General features: G+C 38.0%; 1 protein-coding gene and 1 pseudogene across 3 annotated transcripts in view; both read right to left on the bottom strand.

Moving 5' to 3' along the window:
- Positions 1–2,981: 2,981 nt before the first annotated feature.
- PRRG1 (proline rich and Gla domain 1) overlaps positions 2,982–23,308 on the bottom strand; it is a 114,492-nt gene continuing 94,165 nt past the window's right edge. For all 3 annotated transcript variants that reach the window (XM_019718199.2, XM_019718200.2, XM_019718202.2), the window contains exon 4: positions 2,982–7,152. In XM_019718199.2, coding sequence (XP_019573758.1) covers positions 6,667–7,152 — 486 coding nt within the window. In that variant the 3' untranslated portion in view covers positions 2,982–6,666. The remainder of the gene's footprint in view (positions 7,153–23,308) is intronic.
- LOC141569650 (ferritin heavy chain pseudogene) lies at positions 19,285–21,394 on the bottom strand (annotated as a pseudogene).

The following is a 23,308-nucleotide window of genomic DNA, read 5'->3' as shown; positions in this document are numbered from 1 at the left end:
GGGTTTGTTTTTGCCACTTGTTCTGGTTGTTGTTTATTGTTTTTAACGCATTTTTGTAGTCTGTATTCTTTGTCATGTGTGGCCAATGAAGTAATGTTTCTGTTATTACAGTGGTCACCTAGTGATTTGACAGAATTCTTTAAACTGACTGCACCACCCTCTACACCATCACCAAAACAGTGGTATCCTAGTTTTTGCTGATGGGCTTTGTGTGTTGGGGAAAACCTTTAACTTCCAACCAGAAAATATGCAACTCTACCATTATCTTTACTTCCTATTTACGGGGAACCTGAAAGTCAGAGAAAGCTGAGAGTTTAGAGACTTCTCAGAATTTTTTCGAGCATGAGGCCAGCTCTGGCTATGTGCTTGGCCTTCTCGATTCTTAAGACTTTGTGGGAGCTTTTCAAAGTCCTTATTCTTTTTATTTCCCGGCATTTCTTCCTAAGCTTTTCAATTTGTCTATTATTTACCCCAACTGTTATCCCTTGTCTAGCAGCTAATGCACTTAACTCTTAGTATTTTAGTATTTTAGACCCCCTGTAGCTGCCTCCAACTTGGGAGAGTTCCAAGTAAGGCAAAAGAAAGGCAAGCCCTTTGAGCTGGTACTTCAGAAAACCGAAATACAGGGCTAAAGAACCAACCTCAATTCTTTGAGAATGAGGTCCACTTTGATTCTTCTACAATACTATTAGAAACCTTTACCTGGAACGTGGGCTGTTGTCTTCCAAGATGCTACTGAGAAGTAAGCAGGGGATACAACCAGGGTAAGTTAAGGTTTTTTTTCTTGCCTGGTTGCTATAAACTTGAATTGCTTTCCAGAGTTCTGATAAAGTTGATTCTGATAGTTTTGCCAGTTTATTTGCTACTTTTGTGGAAGAACATGCCTTGGGAATTCCCTGCTCCACACTATTTTCATTGACATCACTCTATGCTTATTTTAATGTGGTTTATGAGTATATTAAAACCATGTCCTACAAATGCAAAAATATTTGAGCATTGAAAATATAGAAGTATGGTGATGGAGGACATGATATAAACAAAGAATCAGAACTATTAACATTCCATGGTTCTCTCTTCAAACATAATTTTAATAGATAGCATATGTTGGTGGCCAGTATGGTGTACATGTGAGTTAGGCATAATTGAACTAAAAAGAACATTTTCAACCCTAAGCATTCTGTTACTGGAAGATCCTGTAGAATATATATATATATATTTTTTTGGTGGAAAGATGAGGGACTATGAAATTGGACAATAGGAGATGTTATATTACAGTGGTTTTCCAATTATGTTCATCAAATTCTGTTTGCAGAGGTGACTTGGACTAAGAGGGATTGACTTGAAAGGTCACAGATGGTGAGGTTCCAAGCTTCCCACTTCTATAGTCAACAAAACTGTCTCATCTGCTTAATATATTAGAGATCTTTGAAAAATGTTTTGAAAGTAGGTTTCCATTGCTATAAACTTATAAAAACCACAACATAGACTGATATACATGACTGATTGTAAATACCATGGGACTTTGGACAAAAAGAGTCTCTGTGAGCTGGACTGGAATTAGGGTTACACTAAATTAGGTAAGGTTGTCCCAGTTTTAATCTGATTGCAAAATCCCCAGGGACAAGGGCTATAGGAACCAACCATTACTTTCAAATCCCCTTAGTATTGCACACAAGGTAAACACTTTGTAAATATCTATCATCTGAGCTTTGGAAGGAAATAAGGTTAGATAAGCCCACGGGACGAGATTATAGTGAGTTTTGAAGTCTAAAAAAATCATAGTTGATAAAGTGAATATAGTTATTGAGAACAAAATGTCATCATACCAAGTTTAAGGAAATAGCAAGTGGAAAGAATTGCAGCAGAAAGTCAAGCATTAAGGAAACCAGCCCAAAAGCCATTGATGTTTTGGTCAATTCAATCTTAAAAAAAAAAGCTCTCACTTTTAGGCATTTGATATATTTGGGGAAAGGAGGTAAAAGGATTAAACACAATTCTTGCCCTCAAAGAGCTTTAGGAATGTACAAAAGGCTTAGAGAGAATGAAAAGGTGATTTCAAGGAGGGCCAAGAGATAGACGAGCAGCTCTAACCCTTCTAGCTTGAACTTTTCTGAAATACCTTAAGAATTTAGAAAGGAAAAGAGGCAAGTCTATATGGTTACAGCCAAGTATGAAATTTTAAAAATTTAGTTACAATATATGTGAGAATAGTGTTATCTTTAAGGAGTGGGTTATGAGGGAGCCTTCTTGAGGTGCTGGCAATGTCTTCATCTAGGTGATGGGTTTCATGGATGTGTTAATCAATCTGTAATTTACGTAAGTTTTAGAAATTGCTATATATTTTTAAAAGTGCCTTGTTATATTTTGGACAACTCTCTGGGTACTTATGCTTAAAAAGTGGATATTTAGACTTATAATTAATACTTAAAATTCCTCCTTGAATATAAGTAAATAATTTAAAATTTTTTATACCATAAATAAATATCAGGTCATATTTACATTTTCTTGGTTAATGGCATGTCGCATCAGCTTTCAGTTTTTGAGGTAACTACACTTAAGCTTCCCCGTGGCCACAAATGTTTCTATCTTGTGCTTTCCTTTCTCATCTTCTAAATGTCAAATGCAAGCTGTTCTTCTAAGGAGGAAAAAACCAGTTTCTTGGTAGCTGCAGACACTATTCCCAGTTCTTGACAGACTACATTACAGCAGGGAGCTCAGTCAGTCTATCCCTTTGGAGCAAGTGTTCCCATTTTGTATCATACCAGCATCATTCAAAAGTAGTACAGAAATTTCTTTCTTGCTGAGAGTACCCTGACGTTTTCAGCAGATAATTTCTGATTTCTTTACTGAGCAATAGTCCCTAAATTAATAAGAAAAAATATAATTTTACCTTGTTGAAAAAACCACATAATTAATACAAACTTATGCAGCATGCTTATCACCTAACCATAATATAATTAACACATGGTAGAAGAAATCTCGTGGGTTTAAAAATAGCTTTATTTAGCATACCCAAAACATGGAAACATAAGAAAAACCTTACCTAGTATAAACATAAAAATAGTTAAATACCATAATTTAATGTAAACCAAGTGTTTAAAAATGTGAAATATTAAAATACATGCTATTTACACAGAACCAAGTTAAAGCTATCTCCATAGTTATCATGTCAGATCGTCAATCTTGAAGTCATCTTTAACAATGAATTAAACACAGCATCTGTATTTGTACCGGTCAATAGGAAAGGAAGAAATCATTTAATTTCCTTTAAACAGACATAATTCATCATGACATTCAAAGTAGGGAGGCAGAAAGTGCCAGTTCTAGGATTCCAGACACAACCACTGCAGGTGGAGGTTTGGAAACCATTCCACTGGAACACCATTAAGCCATTCTTTCATTTAAATGCAAACTGGTCGATTCAATTTAGTTATAGCTTAAAAAAGGTACTAAACATATCTGCAAAAATAAAGCTTTATTAAAAACGATCAAAGTGAATGTAATATCAATCAGGTAAGAAAGGCAAAAACATAAAAAATATATGTTATTCCAGACAAACCCCTTTAATTATAACAAATGTTAAGAAACTCAGTTTATAAAACTAGATGGGGTAGCAAAAGTTTTTAAAAATGTAAAACCCAAACCAGAATCCAACCAAACCAAACCAACAAACCTAAGAGAATGCTTCTTGAAGAAAGTGGTATTTTGTTTATCCTGTCATCATGACACGGATGCTGCCAGGAGACCTGTGGCTGACGCCAGTTTTCACTACGGGGTAGAGTGTTTTCTTTGACCAACACTCTAAAAAGCTGTAGTCGTTGATCAGTTTAAGCTTTTGGCTTTGTTTTATGGATCACTATTCATTCTTATACTGCAATTCAGGTGTCTCTAAGAGGCAGCAGTAATTCCAACATCAGGAGTTTAAAATATAAAGTTGCAAGAATATATACTTAGTAATAGCACATTCTACTCCTTTGTCTAATCCTGTAATTCTCAAGCTTTTGATCTTCAGACCCCTTTATACTCTTAAAATTTGTTGGGGATCTGGATGCCAAAGAGCTTTTGTTTATGGAGCTGACATCTGTCAGTATTTGCCAGATCAGAAAATAAAACTGAAAATTTAAAAAGTATTTATTCATTTAAAAATTAAGAAGACCATTATATGCTAACATAAATAACATTTTTAAGAAAATAGCTATATTTTCTAAAACAGAAAAGGATCTGTGGGAAGATGGCATTGTTTTACATTTTCAACTCCTTTTTGAGAGAGAGAATTACAGCGAAAAGACAATTCTTTGTAGTATTATGAAAATAGTTTTGATCTCACAGCAGGACTCCCAGGAGTTCATGGGCCACACTTTTGAAAACTGCTGGTTTAATTTAAGGCTTGATATTAATGACCTAAAAAACTCACACAAAAGAAGCCTTAATTTTCATTTAAAAATAAACCAAAATATCCACACATACACAAGTCATTGGATCAAACATTCCCGCTTTCAGTGTTAACTAGAAGCCAACGATCACCATGTACTCATGGCCAAATTCAGAACAATATTGTCATTTATGTTGTGGCCAGGGCCAAGATTTATTCATTTTTAGCCCACGAAAGCTACAAAAGCTATTAACTAAACACACACATCTTAGTTCCCTTTGTAACATCTGCTTCATCCTGTTTGTACTGAGCTGGCTGTTGTCTTTCAGTTGGCACAGCTTTGGTACAGACCAGAGAATGACATGATTTTACTAATAACCCACACACTCATGTTAGGAACATGTTAGCCATGTATGGAGCAGCCTACCCTATTTCTCACTATGTGAAAGCGCTGATAAATGTTAGGGAAACAGAAGGAGAAAATTCTCCCTTAAGTACAATAAGAACAATGGTATGGCCTTCCCGTAGATAACTCTTCACATCTTACAAGTTACGTTAGTGCACACCATCTCATTAGATCCTTTGAAGCAGCTGGAGAAGGGCAGGACAAAGAATCTTATCGCTGTTTCAGAGTTGAGGAATTTGAGGGTCAGTTATGGGTCTTTCCCCAGGTACCATGGCAAGCATGTTGCAGAACGGGATTGGAGTTCACGACATCTGACTCCTGGTTCAGGATTCTCCCCAGTATTCCTCCTTCCTTGGGTTCAAGGGCAAGACTGAGGGAGGGATTGGAGGGGATGGAGATGAGGCAGTAGGGTATGACACTTCTGAAATCTGCATTCCGTCTGCCTCATCAACCATTGTATCCAACGCTAAGGAGGCTTGGGAGTGGCAGAGACATTTCCCTGACTGACATAATGAATTTTCCATTGGTGCATACATTATGGAACTTCATAGGAAAACAACTGTGTTTCTTTCTGAGACAGTTTATGTTGTCAGTTCATTCATAGCCTGTTCCCTCTGCGCCAAGGGAAAAGTAAAAATCCTGCAGTTAAAAAAAAAATCTGATGAGAATACAAAAATGAAATAGCAACAATAATGAGATCTGTGTGAAGCTAATATAATTAGATTTATTGTGCACCTGGCACAACACAGACTTTGCAATCTTCCTCCACCAATTGGAGAGCAATATAAAAATCACAGTTTTCACTTAATGGAAAATTGCCTCCTAATCATCTTGATGCAAAGACTTCAATCTATACAAAAACATTAAGAAAATAATTTCAAGAATTTTATTTTAACTAAATTCTTAGGTGCTTGAAGATTCTGTGGTGGTAGGTGAGGGAACAGAGTAAAAGGCCATGGAACAGTGAGAAGAAAATAATTATTGTCACTAATGAGCAAAGGAGAAATCTTTATTCCCTGTCATTAATATATATATATATATATATATATATATATATATATATATATATATATATATATATATATTTTAGAAATTATTCTGTTGCCAGGAAATCATCTCCACCAAGATGTCAATACAAATAGCACGAGACATTCAAAGATAGTAAGCAAACACTGTTTAATTTTGCTGGGGGGAGGCAGTCAACAACAACAAAAAAATCCCTCCTACAAAACTCGCCAAATGCCACTAATGACCAATGATTTCCTTGCTATATACTATAGGCAAGTTATTGTTTACTGTGCCTTCCCTCTGTCTTTCTGAGACATTTCGAAAATCAAGATGGACTGCATGCATTTTTTTAAGGTAGATAAAGAAAAAGGAGGTAAACAAAAGCCAGTAATAATTAGAAAACATGCTAATTTCATCTTATTTTCAAAATTTAACAGCATGTTGCTATTACACAAAACGTTGGTGCCGTTTTCCCCCCAATTTTGGTGAGTAAGGTTCTCTTGCAGGATATTTAAACAGAAGTTAATGGCTTAAGACAGTTGCACATATGGTGGACTGATGTACACATACATACATATACATATATATACATGAATACATGTGTATACACACACAGACATATATATGTATAGCTCATCATATCACTTGAAGACCTCTTCATGTTTTTCCCTCTTCATGTATTTCCATTAGTAAAAATGAGCAGGGATAATGATTTTATAGTAGGAAACAAAACAAATAAAAATCAAATCAGAAAATGTGAAGTGGTACGCTGTCAGAGTCCAATACAATAAGTCAATACACATTTATGTAGTGGTAAAGTGCTAGAAAGTTCTTTCATTAGTATTTTAAAAACGATTATAGTAAAAAGAAGTCTGCAGTTTCATTTGATGGTGGTGACCACAGGCACCATAGCAATGGCACTGGCTGAGCTGGCGTTGATGATGTCCTCATACTCTGGGGGTGGGTCTAAATGAGGTTCCGTTTCACTCCTCTGAAGGTTCACCTGGCCCGTGGCTTCCTCATACGTTGGTGGAGGATCGCAGTTGGACAGGCGAGTCGAGACAGAATCGGAGCGCCCAACTACATATTCCAGAAAGCCTGGCGACAATCCACTGCTATCAAACACTTCATCTGGTGGAGGGGGCGGAGTGATAATATTAAGGTGCTGAGGGAAAGGGATGTGGCCTTCAGTCACTGTCTGTCTGCGAGTTTTGTTTCTGAGGAAGCATCTCCAGATTAGGAAAATGACAAGGAGGATAATGAAGAGGCCAAAGATTAACGGAAAGGTAAGGTAAAATTGAAACCAGTCACTTCCTCTGTTACTCTCTCCTTGTTTTGCTTTTGTGTAGGTGTTCCAAAACTCTTTCTGAAAATGAAAGACAAAATACGTTGAAGATCAGTATGATCAAAAGATGTGAAATACCACATGAAAAAATGTCTAGGTTCTATTAACATGGACACAAACCCAAAACTAGATTTGTTGGTTTAAATGACCTACAGTCTATATTATCTGTGGCAAGAGATTACATGTAAAATCATGGCCCTCACTCTGGATCCTTCCTAAGATAGTCACAACACAAGTCTTTCTCAAGACTTGGAGTTATTTATATTTTCAGCAATGACATTTTCCCCCCCTTATATAATTTTTTTTATTTTTCAATTACAGCTAACATACAATATATTAGTTTCAGGTGTACAACATAGTGATTAGACATTTATATAACTTATGAAGTGATCACCCCAATAAGTGTAGTACCCACCTGACACCATACATAGTTACTACAATATTATTGACTATATTCCCTATGCTGTACTTTACATCTCCATGACTGTTTGGTAACTACCAATTTGTACTTCTAAACTCCTTCCCCTTTTTCACCCAGCCCCAAACCCCTTCCCCTCTGGCAACCATCAATTTGTTCTCTGTATCTATGAGTTTCTTTTTGTTCATTTATTTTGTTTTTTAGATTCCACATGTAAGTGAAATGATATGGTACTTGTCTTTCTCTGACTTATTTCACTTAGCATAATACCCTTGAGGGTATTATGTTGTTGCTGCAAATGGCAATATTTCATCTCTTTTATGGCCAAAAAATACTCTATTGTATATATGTACCACATCTTCTTTATCCATTCATCCATCAATGGACATTGAGGTTGCTTCCATATCGTGGCTATTGTAAGCAATGCTGCAATGAATATAGGGGTGCATATATCTTTTAAAATTAGTTTTGGATTTCTTTGGGTAAATATCCAGGAGTGGAATTGCTGGGTCATAAGGTAGTTTTACCCTTAATTTTTTGAAGACTCTCCATACTGTTTTCCATAGTGGCTGCATACAATCCTGCCAACAGTGCATGAGGGCTCCATTTTCTCTGTATCCTCGCCAACACTTGTCATTTCTTATTGTTTTGATGATAGGCATTCTAACGGTGTGAGGTGATATCACATTGTATTTTTCATTTGCATTTCCTAGTAATTGGTGATAACTGAATATCTTTTCACCTGCCTGTTGGCCATCTGTATGTCTTCTTTGTAAAAATGTCTATTCAGATCCTCTGCCCATTTTGTTTTTTTGTTGTTGCTGTTGAAATGTATGACTTCTTTATATGTTTTGGATATTAACCCCTTACTGGATGTATGATTTGCAAATTATCTTTCCCATTCACTAAGCTGCCTTTTCATTTTACTGATGGTTTCCTTTGCTGTGCAGAAGCTTTTTAATTTGATATAGTCCTATTTATTTTTGCTTTTGTTTCCTTTGCCATTGTAGTCAAATCCACAAAAATATTGCTGAGACCAATGTCAAGAAGCTTACTATGTTTGCTTCTATGTATTTTATGGTTTCCAGTCTTATGTTCAAGTCAACACCATTTACTGAAGAGACTTTGCTTTCTCCATTGTATATTCTTGACTCTTTTGTCATAGATTAAATGACCATATAGGCGTGGGTTTATTTCTGGGTTCTCAATTCTGTTTCATTGATCACTGTGTCTGGTTTCCTGTTAATACCATACTGTGTTTTTTTTTTTTGTTTTTTTTGTTTTTTTTTTTTTTTTTTTTTTTTTTTTAACTATAGCTTTGTAGTATAGTTTGAAATGAGGGAGTGTGAGACCTCTGGCTTTTTGCATTTTTTTAACTCTCAGGATTGCTTTGGCTATTTGAGGTCTTTTATAGTTCCATAATATTTTAGGATGTTTTGATTCTATTTCTGTGAAAATGACATTGGGATTTTGATAGGGATTACTTTAGATATAATATGGACATTTTAACAATGTTAATTTTTCCAATCCATGAGTACTGAGTATCTTTGCATTTCTTTGTGTCTTCCTCAATTTCTTTCAACAATGTCTTATGGTTTTCAGTGTACAGATCTTTCACCTCCTTGGTTAAATTTATTTCCTAGGTATTTTATTCTTTTTGATGTAGTTGTAAATGTTAATAGTTGCTTTATATACTTTGGTGCTCCTATGTTAGGTATATACATATTGAGAAATGTTATATGTTATTGGATTGTCTGCTTTATTATTATAGAATGTCCATCTTTAGCTCTTGTTACCTTTTGTGGTTGAAGTCTGTTCTGTCTGTTGGCTACCATTTGTTTTGAGTGTCATCTTCTACTTCTTTGTTTTGAGCCTATGTTTGACTTTAGAGCTCAGATGAGTCTCTTGCAGACAGCATATAGTTGGGTCTTGTTTTTTAACCCATCCAGCCACTCTATGACTTTTGATTGGGATAATCAAAAAAATAATATAATATCTGGTATTATATTATATTATTATATTATATTGGACCTGGTATTATAGTAAATAAGACCGGGTCTTATATTAATTTTTTTGCTCCAAAAGATGCATTAGAGCTGATGGTCCAGCTAGGTCTTATTTTCAGGGAAACATGGTATTGCCATTTTATCTTTTGTTTTGTTTGTTCTATACTGTCATTGTTTATTTTCTCTTGTGTTTCTGTCTGCCATTTTAGTTTGGTGATTTTCTATGATTGTTTTTCTCTGTTTCCTCTTTTTTGTCTCTGCTCTACATTTTTGTTTTGTGGTTACCATGTAGTTTGTATAAAATGTCTCACAGATAAAATAGTCCTTTTTCTGCTGATAGCATTTTATCTTCATTTGCCTATACAGGTTCTGTCCTTTTATGTTTTTGTTGGAACAAATTGTTCTTTTTTCTGTTGTGAGTTTGTTAACAAATCGAAGTAGCTATAGTTATTTTTAACGTGTTTTTTTCTTTTAACCTTTATGTTAAACTTTAGTGATTAAATTGTATTCTGAAATGTCTTTGCAATTTTCTGATTCTTTCCATTCCATTACTCAAAGTTTTGTATACTTTTGCTTTTTCATTTCACGTAGAAGAGCTCCTTTCAACATTTCTCGCAGGGCAGGTCTAATAGTAGTGAACTCCCTCAGCTTCTGCTTGTCATAGAAAGCCTTTATTTTTCCTTCATATCTGCAAGATAACTTTGCTGGATATTCTTAGCTGGTGGTTTTTATCTTTTCAATATTTTGAATATGTAACTCCTTTCTCTCCTGGCCTGTAGAGTTTCTGTTGAGAAATCTGCTGATAACCTAATGGGAGTACCTTTGTAGGTGACTTCCCGCCTCCCAGCTGCCTTTAAAATTCTTAAACTTTTTTTTTTAAGGAGGGTGCAGCTCACAGTGGCCCATACAGGGATCGAACTGGCAAACTTGGTGCTACCAGCCTCACGCTCTAACAAACTGAGCTAATCAGCCACCCTTTAAAATTCTTTATTATTGACTTTTGACAATTTTAATATAATGCATCTTGGAGAAGGTCTTTTTGCATTGAAGTAATTAGGTGTTCTGTTAGCTATTATTTCTTTAATTAAGCTCTCTGCTCCCTTCTCTCTCCCTTCTCCTTCTGGGATACCCATTATCCTTATGTTACTTTTCCTAGTGGAGTTGGATAGTTCTTTTAGAGTTTCTTCATATTTTTAGGATCTTAGTTCTCTATCTTCTTCTACCTAAATCATTTCTAGATTTCTGTCTTTGAGCTCACTAATTCTCTCTTCCATACGGTCTGCTCTATTTCCATTGCTTTCTAATTTGTTCTTCATCTGATTTCCTGAGTTCTTCAGCTCCATAACTTCTGTTTGGTTCTTTTTTAGAGTTTCAATCTCTTTGGTAAAGTACTCCTTGTGCTGATTAATTTTATTCCTGAGCTTACTGAACTGTCTTTCTGAATTTTCTAGCAGCTTGTTGAATTTCTTCACGACAACCATTTTGAGTTCTCCATCAGATCGCAAACTTCCAAGACTTTAAATTTAGTTTCTGAAGAATTGGTGATACCATATTACTGTACCTTTTTCATGGTGCTTGATGAATTATTCCTCTTCTGGCATATCTGAAGTAGTGAACACCTTTCTGAGTTGACTCTATATTTCAGAGCTAGCACTTTGCACCCTCCACTGCCTTTGCCATTGGCATCACTGGTGCCTTGCTGTCGGTGTCGCAGGGCTGTGGGTGTCAACACTGTCCCTGGAGCCTCAGGTCTTGGGCACTGCTGTGGTTCCAAGAGCCTCAGGTCATAAGCACAATTGCGGCTGTGGGCACTGGGGGCTTAGGTGCAGCCCCCTGCCCACTGCTGGAACAGCTGAGGTTGCAGGCGCTGCCACCATGGGGTGGTACCTGGGTCGCAGGTGCTGCTACCATTCTTGGAACCTCAGGTCGTAGGTGCTGCTGCTGCTGTACCAGATTCTTGGCTGCAGCCTCCACTGCTGTGTGGGCTGAGGTTGCAGTCACTACCACTGGCATTATCTTAAAAACTGTCACTAAGGTATAGACATGTTGCCAAGAAACAAAATTATGCTGAGTATAGCGTCAATTCAACTTATTTTACAATAAGTTGAAAACAGTATAACTGGGGAATGAAGAAGAGAATACGATTTTGTTGGGGGGGGGGCCTGGATCTTGGGTGCTGCCATGGTTCCTGGAGCCTCTGGCCATAGGCTCTGTCACTTCTGCTCCTCTGGTTCTGCCCTGTCCAAGAGGTCCAATCTGCCCACCTTCAGATGTATGGACCTCTCGGGCATCCTGGTGCGTTATGTAAAGTATCCTATGTTGGGCTATGGATGTTCTACTGGTTGTAATTTAAAGTGGAAAGACAAAGGGAATGACTCACTTCTCCATGATGCTGACATCACTCCAGGGAATAACATTTTTAAGCATGCTTTTACGGAGAACTACCAAGTGCCTCATGTTTACTCAATTTTCTTTCATCTGCAGATGAGGAGTTCCCCTCTCACTTTTTAATCTCTCAGATCTCTATTTCCTTTCCCACCATTTAATCTTATCCACAAAAATGAACAAATATCTGATTCCAAATAATTATATAATGCTAACCTTAGATAAATACATTGAAAAGTGGCTCTTTTATATTATCTATATCACGTTGGGATAATCAAGCATCAATAATGCACATGAAAATGATTTTTTCATGGCTGGCTGGTATAATTCAATTTCTCTGTTTCACATGCTGGAAACAAAAAATTTGCAGACTAAAAGAAAATCAGGTTTTTATTTTGAATGGTTAAAACCAAAGCTTAGACAAAAATGGAATTACAAAACCAGATTTTCACTTTACCTATAGCAACTCAATTAATCCTCAACTCAATTCACACCCAATAATGAAGGTCTAATTCATCCCTACTTACAGATGAGGAAATGGAGGCTCAAAGAGGTTACCTAATAATAAATCCAAGGTCATTTAACACGTAAATGTTGGAGCTGGGATTTCAATCCAAGAGGCCTGGCATCAGAGCAAACAAAAAAGTAATCTGCCTTGATGTATAAGACATTTTGAACGGTTCTGGCTACTTTCCTAGAAAATTCAATCTTCCCGTCATATTAAATATGTAGTCAAAAGTGAGCTGGCTCATTTTATAAATTAAATGTTTTCAATTAAAATAACAGTGATCTGATAGAAAGGTATTTACTGAGAAAGGTACTTACTGACAGATTTCTTTGGGAACTAGACTTATTTTGTTCTCTAGGCCAGAGAATCAGATGAAAATTCACTTGAAATCAAGACTAATATAACTGTCATTCAAAAACATAAACCAAGTTTATGTCTCTAAAAACTAGTTCAATAGTTTTTTTATCTTTTTTTAAAATTTATTGCGGTGACGATTGTTAGTAAAATTACATAGATTTCAGGTGTACAATTCTGTATTACATCATCTATAAATCCCATTGTGTGTTCACCACCCAGAGTCAGTTCTCCTTCCATCACCATATATTTGATCCCCCTTACCCTCATCTCCCACTTTTTTTTTTATCTTACTGAAAGCAGCCAAAAGACACTCAAAGATAATCAAGCCAAATGATTCCAAAACTTGGTAAAGCACTGTTTTAGAAGGAATGAAAATTTGTTTAATGACGAAAAATTTCATTAAAGGGTCTTAGTAGTTTTAGATCAGGCTAAAATTATACAAATAATAAATGTAATCTGAATGTGCCAGAGAGGTCTGAAGCATTTCGGAAGGAAGAACCCCAAGAGGTAGATGTTTCATCACAGTAGGTGAGTTTTAGAACAAAATTCAGTATGTGCAAGATTCCATCAAACAATATTAGTTGCTCTTTCATAAAATAAGTGTTTTTCTGTTTTGAATTTTCTTACTGCCATTTTTTTTATTAGAACTTGAGTGACTCAACACCTGAAGGACTCTACTCATAATTCAGAGCAGAGCTGAGAATGTTTTACAATCTTTGATTAATTAGCTCAGAACCTACCTAGTGAAGCTGGAGAATGGTTAATGTTCCCAGTGAGTATGTGTTACTGAGGAGAACCCAGCAGCATTTCTATCCAGTACTCACATGGCTTCTCCCTTTCCTTGAATAAGTATGAAGGAAAGACTATCAGAGATGAAGGACAAAAACCACAGCCCTAATCCGAAATGTTGCCTGACTGAGAACAAGATGGGGCATTCCAACAAGAGGTTGTCCAAAATTTTGAAAATTCTTTATCAAGATGGATGTTCTGGGGAAAATGGGTGGAGTGACACAAGTCACTTAACATCTTTGTGTTAATTCCTTTGTCCACAGGGTAAGAATATGTGGATATCACTTTGAGAAAATAGATAAAATGTTTGTAAATTACGATACAAAATGTAAGGCATTATCTTGAAAACTGTCACTAGGGTATAGACATGTTACCGAGAAACAAAATAATGCTGAGTATAGCGTCAATTCAACTTATTTTACAATAAGTTGAAAATAGTGTAACTGGGGAATGAAGAAGAGAATATGATTTTGTTGGTGTGTCTTTTTACAAATAATTATGAAGATTATTATTTTGCAAGGTGACGCACAGCTTACATAAAGTAAACCTCTATAATTTAGATATAATTATTTAAAAACTGTTAAGGTTTGGATTCAGCATACTTGATGGGGGATTTGATAGCTGTACTGCTGTATGAGGCAGCAGGAGGAATCTCAAGTCCCAAAATATCCCTTATGACCACTACTAAAAACTGAATGCTAAAAATTCATTCTTTAAGGATTCTGGTATAAGACAGCAACATACAAAGAACCTGAACTTAACTCCTCTCACAGACATACTGAATCTACAGCTACATATGGAACAAATTCCTGTGGAAAAAACCTAAGAAATACCTGAGCAACTCCTATACATTGGGTGAAAACAAACAAACAAAACCAAAAACAACAAAATATTGAAGCAGGTAGGAGAGGCTGACATATGATCTCTCTATAAATCCAACCCCCGGCACAGGGCAGTGACCCATCATCAGGTGGAAACTCAAAACCACGAGCTTCTCCCTGAATAGCAAAGCGTTCAAATCCCATATAAGGAACCCCAACTTTTAAGATCTGCACCTGAGAGATTAGCTCCCAAAAAGTCTAGCTTTGAAAGCCAATGGGGCTCACATCCAGGAGACCCACAGGCTATAGCAAACTAAGAAACGGTTCTTAAATGGTTCATGTGAGCAGACTTGCCTAGCACCAGAAGCTGAAAGGCACCCAGACTTTGCACGAAAAAGGCTTACTTGCATACTTTAAAGCATTGGCCTGAAGCAGGCATTTAATTTAACATCCATATAGGGGCCTACTGAAGACTCTCCAGGAACAGAGACCAGTTGGTGCCATCTTTGCGCCCTTCCTCTGCTTTGCTCCAGGTTGCTGGTACCTCTCAGAAAGGAACTGGTATGTACCCTTTTGTGGCGCCCTGACTTTTGCAGCTGCTACAGGGGAAACCTCTATATCACCTGCTTCTGGTGGCCAGTGGGATTTGCAATGTGGTCCCACGGGGCACTGTATATTTGCATACTTTAAAAAAACTGCTGCATAAGGCTCTGAATTCCAATCAGCCTGAATTTAGGTGCTGACTGACATCTCCTTGAAGACACTGACACATCTCGGGACACTCTCAACTACTAGGAGACAGTCAAAATAAAATAGGCTGCTCGGACAATCACAAAGATTTGACAGAAAACCAAGAGCTAGGGCAGGATTGAATGATAACGTTTATTTCCTACAGGAGGCCACACCTTCAAGACTGGGAGAAGTGGCTGTTTTATCTAATGCACAGATACCAACACAGAGAGTCAAATGAAATGAAGAAACAGGAATATATTACAAATGAAAGAGCAAGATTAAACCTTAGAAAAAGACTCTTATGAAATGGAGACAGATGACTTACCTGATGAAGAGTTCAAAATAATGTTCATAAAGATACCCACTGAGCTTGGGAAGAGAATGGATAAACAAAGTGAGAACTTCAACAAAGAAAATATAAGAAAGTACCAAATAGAAGTCACAGAGCTGAAGAATACAATAACTGCACTGAAAAACATACTAGAGGAGTTCAACAACAGACTAGATGAAACAAAGAAAGGATCAGAAAACTCTCACACAGGGCAGAGTAACTCACCCAATCAGAGCAGCAAAAAGAAAAAAAAAATTGAAAAAAGTGAAGTTAGCCTAAATGACTTATAGGACAATATCAAGCAGAATAACATTTGCATTATAGGAGTCTCAGAAGAAGAGAGAGAGAAAGGGACCTCTTTCTCATAGTAAACCTCTTTCACAGAAAACTTATTTGAAGAAATAATGGCTACCTATGTAACTTTACTAACCATTGTCACCCCAATAAAATTTAATTAAAAAAAAAAGAAATAATGGATGAAATCTTCTCTGACCTGTGGAAGGAAACAGACATCGAGATGCAGAAAGATCAGAGCATGACAAATAAGATGAACCTGTGGGTAAAAAAAGGGGTTCTATGGAAGGTGACCTCGTAGGGTGATCTGATCATAAATTCCTAACTGGGCAGGTCACGGTGGGTAGTCACACCCAGGCATACAGCTTCTTTAGTAAAAGGCTTATCTTTGCTTTAAGCAAGCCCTGTCCATTGTTTCTGTGCATCTAGGTTAATACACCTTTGAAATGCCCCCCCTTTCAGACCTTTCCATCTAATGCATGACTACCCTTTCAGATGCCCTCCTTCTATAGCTGTGACCACCCTCAGGAGAACATATAATCTTGTTAACTATCCTGTAATCTGATCTCAGCTTTGCTTTCTCCCACCTTCATGTCTCCTTCCTTACATTCCCTCCTTAATTCCAAATGCATAAAAGATGATGCAAATTGCCCTTTGTTGGAAGCATTTTTCTCAGTCTGGTGAGATCTGGCTTCTAGGCATATCCTGTGTTTGGCTCAAATAAATTATTATAAAAATTCTCTACAGGTTTAGATACTCTTACATTGACATGTCCACACTACCCAAAGCGATCTACAGACTCAATGCAATCCCTATTAAAATTCCAAGGACATTTTTCACAGAAATGGAACAAACAATCCTAACATGTGTATGGAACCACAAAAGACTCCAAATAGTAAAAGCAATCTTGAGAAAGAACAACAAAGCTGAGCGTATCATGTTCCCTGATACTACAAAGCTATAGTAATCAAAACAGTATGGCAGTGGCATAAAAACAAACACATACCACAGATCAATGGAGGGATTGAGCCCAGAAACAAACCCATGCATACATGGTCAATTAATTTACAACAAATGAGTCAAGAATATATAGTGGGGAGAGGATGGTCTGTTCAATGACTGATGCTGGATAAACTGGATAGCAACATGTGAAAGAATGAAACTGGATGACTATCTTAAACCATACACAAAAATCAACTCAAAACAGATTAAAAATGTGAATGTATGACCCAAAACCATAAAATTCCTGGAAGAAAACATAGGCAGTCAGCTCCCTAACATGGGTCTTGGCAATGGTGTTTTGGATTTGACACCAAAAGCCAAGGAAACAAAAGCAAAAATAAACAAGTGGGACTACATCAAATAAAAAAGCTCTGCACAGCAAAGGAAACGATCAACAAAATGAAAAGGTGATCTATTGAATGTGAGAAAATATTTGCAAATCATACAGCTGACAAAGGGTTACTATCCAAAATATATGAAGAACTCAGCTCAGTAAGAAAAAGAAACAATCCAATTAAAAAGTGGGCAGAGGATATGAAGAGACATTTTTCCAAAGAAGACATACTGATGGCCAACAGGTACATGAAAAGGTGCTCAGCATCACTAACCATCAGGGAAATGCAACTCAAAACCACAATGAGATACCACGTCACCCTAGTCAAAATGGCTATTATAAAAAAAGACAACGAATATGAAGTGTTGGTAAGGATGGGGAGAAAAGGGAACCCTCGTGCACTGTTGGTGGGAATGAAAATTGGTGCAGCCACTATGGAAAACAGTACAAACATTCCTCAAAAAATTAAGAATAGAACTACTATATGATCCAGCACTCCCTCTTCTGGGTATTTACCTGAAAGGAATAAAAGCAGGATCTCAAAGAGATATCTGCATTACTATGTTCATTTGCAACATTAGTTATAACACAGTAGCCCAAATATGAAAACAAATTAAGTGTCCATCAATGGATGAATGGATAAAAAAGATGTGGTGTATATATAGACAAAACAGTATTATTTCACCACGTGAAAGAAGAAAATCCTGCCTTTTGCAACAACTTAGATGAAACTTGAAGGCATTATGCTAAGTGAAATAAGCAAACAGGGAAAGACAATACTGTATTATATCACTTATATGTGGAATGTAAAAAAGCCAAACTCAAGAAACAGAGCAGAATAGTAGTTACCAGAGGCGGGGGGGGGGGGGGAATGGGGAGATGTTGGCCCAAGGGTACAAACTTTGGGGATCTAATGTCCAGCATAGTCATTATCATTAACAATATTGTATTATATACTTGAATGTTGCTGAGAGTAGAGCTTAAATGTTCTTGCCGTCGAAAAGAAATGGTAACTATGTGAGGTGATAGAAGTTTTAGCTAATGCTTTGGTGGCAATCATATATAAGTGTATTGAATCAACATATTGCACACCTTAGAATTATACAATGTTATATCTCAAAAAAATTGTAGAAAAACAAATCAACAGTGACCAAATGAGTTTCATTCCCCCAAAAAATTCCATGTAGGGAAATGTATTAATATAATTCAGAACATTGTTAAGGGAGAAATATATATATGATAATAGTATTTGGATTGTAGTTACTATTTTTGTAAGTATTTCTAGATTATTGTCTCCCCTCTTTACAGAACCCTTTGTTTTCTCCTGGACTTTCTACTGAGTGGTTATTCGTTACCCTAGGAGGTCCGTCTATGACATAATTATTTCTCACAGGGAGCTTCAATCTACTATTATATTCATTATCAAAAATTTGACTTCAGGGGCCGGCCCGGTGGCTCAGGCGGTTGGAGCTCCGTGCTCCTAACTCCAAAGGCTGCTGGTTCGATTCCCACATGGGCCAGTGGGCTCTCAACCACAAGGTTGCCAGTTCAACTCATTGAGTCCAGCAAGGGATGGTGGGCTCCGCCCTCTGCAACTAAGATTGAACATAGCACCTTGAGCTGAGCTGCCTCCCGGATGGCTCAGTTGGTTGGAGGGCATCCTCAACCACAAGGTTGCCAGTTGAATTCCTCGACTCCCGCAAGCTATGGTGGGCTGCGCCCCCTGCAACTAGCAACTGGCAACTGGACCTGGAGTTGAGCTGCACCCTCCACAACTAAGACTGAAAAGACAACAACTTGAAGCACCCTCCACAACTAAGATTGAAAGGACAACAACTTGACTTGGAAAAAAGTCCTGGAAGTACACACTGTTCCCCAATAGTCCTGTTCCTCTTCCCCAATAAAATCTTTAAAAAAAAAAAAATTGACTTCAGAACTGTTACATTTTCAACACTTATATTGAGTATGGATTTCTTTTTATACCAAATTATTGGTAGAAATTGTAAAAAAAAGGCAAACATAAGTAGAGTTTTTATAATTGGAGCATGCATGCCTGGCACTGGTGAGCACGTGCAGTCACACCTGTGTCTATGGAGAAGCCAGCCTAAGGCACAGTTCCCATACTCACTGACAAGGGTGAGCCTGCCAAACAGGTACTCCACTAGGCCAGTTTCCAGGGCTCAAAGCTGTTACTGAGAAACCATAAATATTAACATTTGCATAATTTAAGGAGCTGACGTATTTCAGATAAAGTTTGAAGACTCCATTTATTATAATCCCTGCCCAATCCCATTTTTCATTTCTTCCCTAGAGGCAAAACCACTGTGATGAATTCTAGACCATGTTTTTTCTATACTTTTATCATACACATGCACCCACAGACACGAGGCCCCCAAATCACCAATCTCACACCACCCCACATAACCACATTGTGTATAAGAGGAAGTAAAGGTTTTTTAAGGACAGCACGCATGTTCTGAATGAGGGACCACAGGAAGCCACGCTCATGTCTATGGGGAAGCCAGCCCACCCTAAGGCTCAGTTTTCCCTTATCACTATTGCCCACAGTGAGCTTGTTAAAGAGATACTCTGCCAAGATGGCTTCCCGGGTTCCCTTCTTGCTATCTTGAATCAACAAATGTTGATATTTACATATTATGATAAACTAAATTTTCAGGTAAAGTTGAACACTCCTTTGTTTTAATCCGTGTCCAATCCCTTTCCCTTCACTTCTTCCCTAGAAGCAACTGCAATCCTGATGCACCCACATTCACCAGGGCCTCACCTCACCCCACCTCCACATACCACTGTGCTTATAAGGGGAAGATTTGTGTTTTCCAGGGTCCCACGCAATACCTTCTCCCTCCATCTACAGAGCCAGAGCTGTATGTGGATGGGGCATGGGTGGCTGGAAAGACTCCTAGATGCTTGTTTTAAAACTCAGAAGGTGAGGGTTTAGCAAAAGAATCAACCAGACACGTTTGTTTATTTAGGAACCAAATAACTTTACTGGAAGAAATGGCAAAATCGGAAGATAAGAATTTAAGTGAACGCTTTTCAAAGGCAATAAATACTGCAATGTGCCTGGTCGGCATTGTAACCAGGGGAAGTCACCTTGTGGCTATGGGGCAAGCAGTCCAGACTCAGTTCTTTTTGTCACTGTCACCCAGGGTGAGCTTGTCAAAGAGGTACTCTGCCAGGCCGGATTCCGGGGCTCCCATCTTGCGCAGGTTGGTGATGTTGTCCCGCAGCTCTTTGATGAACTCCACCTGCCCCTGCAGGCAGTGACTGCTCAGGAAGGCGCACAGGTGGGCGTCCTTCATCTCGGTGGCCAGCTGGTGCAGGTCGAGCAGGCTCTGGTTCACGCTCATCTCCAGGTGCAAGGCGCACTCCATGGCCTTCAGGCCGTTCTCCCAGCGGTTGCGGTCAGGCCTGCTGATGTTGCGCAGGCGGAGGTGGCCCCCGCGCTGGGTCTGCAGCTCCATCAGCCTCTCCGCGTGCTCCCTCTCCTGGCTGGACTGCTGCAGGAAGAAGCGGGCGAAGTGCTTCAAGGCCACCTCGTGGCTGCTGAAGTAGGAGGCCATGGACTCATACACGTAGGAGGCGTAGAGCTCCAGCACGATCTGGTTGTTGATGGCGGCCTCGCATTCGGGGTAGTAGCTCTGGCGCACGGACGAGGGCGGCGCGGTCGTCATGGCTGGTGGCACCACTGCAGCGGGTGCCAAGGCCAAGGCAGCTCGGAAGCAGGGGCTGAGGGGTGCAGCGGCAGTAGGGGTGCAGGCAGTGGCAGCGCAGCCTCGGAGCATTCCCAAGATGGTTGACCCGGGCTTTCTCAAGTGGGCTTGGGGGCCTGATGACAGCTTTGAGATGGGACTGGAAATGGGGTCCATAATGGGTAAAGAGGGTGAGGGAGGTTCCAGTGATGGTGGGTGGGCAGGTCCAAGTGCTGTGTTCCAAGTTCCAACTGAGGCTGCATGAGACAGGGCGAACCGCCCAAACACCTGGCATCTATTAAGTTTTTAATTTTGCAATAATATTTTTGTTTTTGAAATACTTTATCGTGTTTCTAATTGATTCCTTCTACTGCAGCCTGTTCTTATTTTTATAATCCCATCATCTGTTAAAATTCAGAATATGAATTTGATTTTTTTTGGTAAAGTTGTTTTCTGTTTCCTGTGTTTTTTAAATTAAATTTATTAGGGTGTCAATAGTAAAATTACATAGATTTCAGGTGTACAATTCTGTATTACATCATCTATAAATCCCATTGTGTGTTCACCATCCAGAGTCAGTTCTCCTTCCATCACCATATATTTGATCCCCTTTACCCTCATCTCCCACCCCCCACCCCCTTACCCTCTGGTAACCACTAAATTATTGTCTGTGTCTGAATTTTTTCTTCTTTGTTTGTCTTGTTCCTTTGTTGCTTTCAGTTTTATATCCCTCATAGGAGTGAAGTCATATGGTTCTTGACTTTTTCTGTCTGACGTATTTCACTTAGCATAATAATGTCAATATCCATCCATGTTGTAGCAAATGGCACTATTTCATCTTTTCTTATGGCAGAGTAGTATTCCATTGTGTATATGTACCACACCTTCTTTATCCATTCATCTATCGAAGGACACTTTGTTTCCATGTCTTGGTCACTGTGAATAATGCTGCAATGAGCAACTTTCCAGAAACAGTTCTGTTTGTTCATCATGATATTCTCTTTCACTTTACTCAAGTATTTTGCAAACCTTTGTCCATTAATATTTAGGAGTACAGGGTGCATTTAGTCAACCTAGATAATTAGCATGGATATGATCTACAGTTGTGATGTTCATTTCACTAATATGCGTAGGCTTCTCCTCAGAATATGAGGGTACAGGTAGGAGTGTGTAGGGAAGGCAGAGTGTGTCAATTAAGGAGTGGTGTTCTCCTTTGGGGGTACATGGCATGGTGCTTGCAGGTAGCATAGGGACCCTCCCCACTGCCAAAACAAACATGACATTTCTGCAATGGAAGACTAGTGTTTTCCCTTTTAGGTAGATGTGTCCTCTTGTTTCCCTTTTGTGCAAGTCTACATTTGTCTCAAGCTCATTCCCTGTCTTTGGAGTGTAGTTTGGGAATTTAAAGGGGTCAAATAATACAAGTACTTATTGCCCTCTGTAAGTAGGGGTCCGGGAAGGTCAGAGCAGGGTAGGGTAAAACAAATCTTCTGTTCACAGAGTATCTCTTTAATCTCATAGTTGACCTAGGACCCTCCACAGTGCTGCAATTTTGTTGACTGTTCTTGAAGTTTCTCCAAATGTGCTGGTTTTCTACTGCAGGTGTTTCAAGTTCTCTGAATTAACTAATCTGATAGCATCTTGCTTTTGCCATCTTTGCATAATTCCTTATCATTTCTGGTCTGCTAATGATATCTTTTGTGTGTGTGTGTGTGTGTGTGTATAAAATATTTTTTGTGTGTTTAGCCACTACCATAATTCAATTATCATTTTGTATTTCTAAAAATGTAAATAATTTTCTGAATAGGTAATATACTCACATGGTTCAAAGCCACACAGCTCTCCTCTTTGTAGGCAACTAGTGTGGTATTACTTGTTATAATCAGGAGAAGAATGAGGAAGAAAAGGAAGAAAGAATATTCAAGAGACAGAAGAGAAGAAATTTTAAAATACAGTTGACCCTGAACATCATAGGTTTGAACTATGTGGGTCTACTTATACACGGATTTTTTCCAATAAATACTGTAAATGTATTTTCTCTTTCTTATGATTTTCTTAATAACATTTTCTCTAGCTTTATTGTAAGAATACAGTATATAATACATATAACACAAAATATGTGTTAATCGGCCGTTTATGTTATCGGTAAGGGTTCTGGCTAACAGTAGGCTATTAGTAAAGTTTTTTGGAAGTCAAAGGTTATATGGGAATTTTCAACTGCATGGGGTTTGGCTCCCCTAACCCCCATGTTTGTCAAGGGTCAACTGTATATTCTTTAGAAGCACATTGTTCTCAAGTGCAAACAGAATATTTACCAAGATGAATAATATTCTGGGCCATAACCAAGTCTCAATACATTTCAAAGGATTCAAATCATACCAGATTAGAAAATGAAAACTATCTCAAATAAAAAATCTAACTATCTTCCTTAACGAACTAAATAAAAAAGAGTGATATACACCCAAATCAAGCAGAAGGCAGGAAATT

The sequence above is a fragment of the Rhinolophus sinicus genome, chromosome X, assembly GCF_036562045.2.
Source record: "Rhinolophus sinicus isolate RSC01 chromosome X, ASM3656204v1, whole genome shotgun sequence".
Lineage (NCBI taxonomy): Eukaryota > Metazoa > Chordata > Mammalia > Chiroptera > Rhinolophidae > Rhinolophus > Rhinolophus sinicus.
This window is presented reverse-complemented; position numbering and strand designations above follow the sequence as displayed.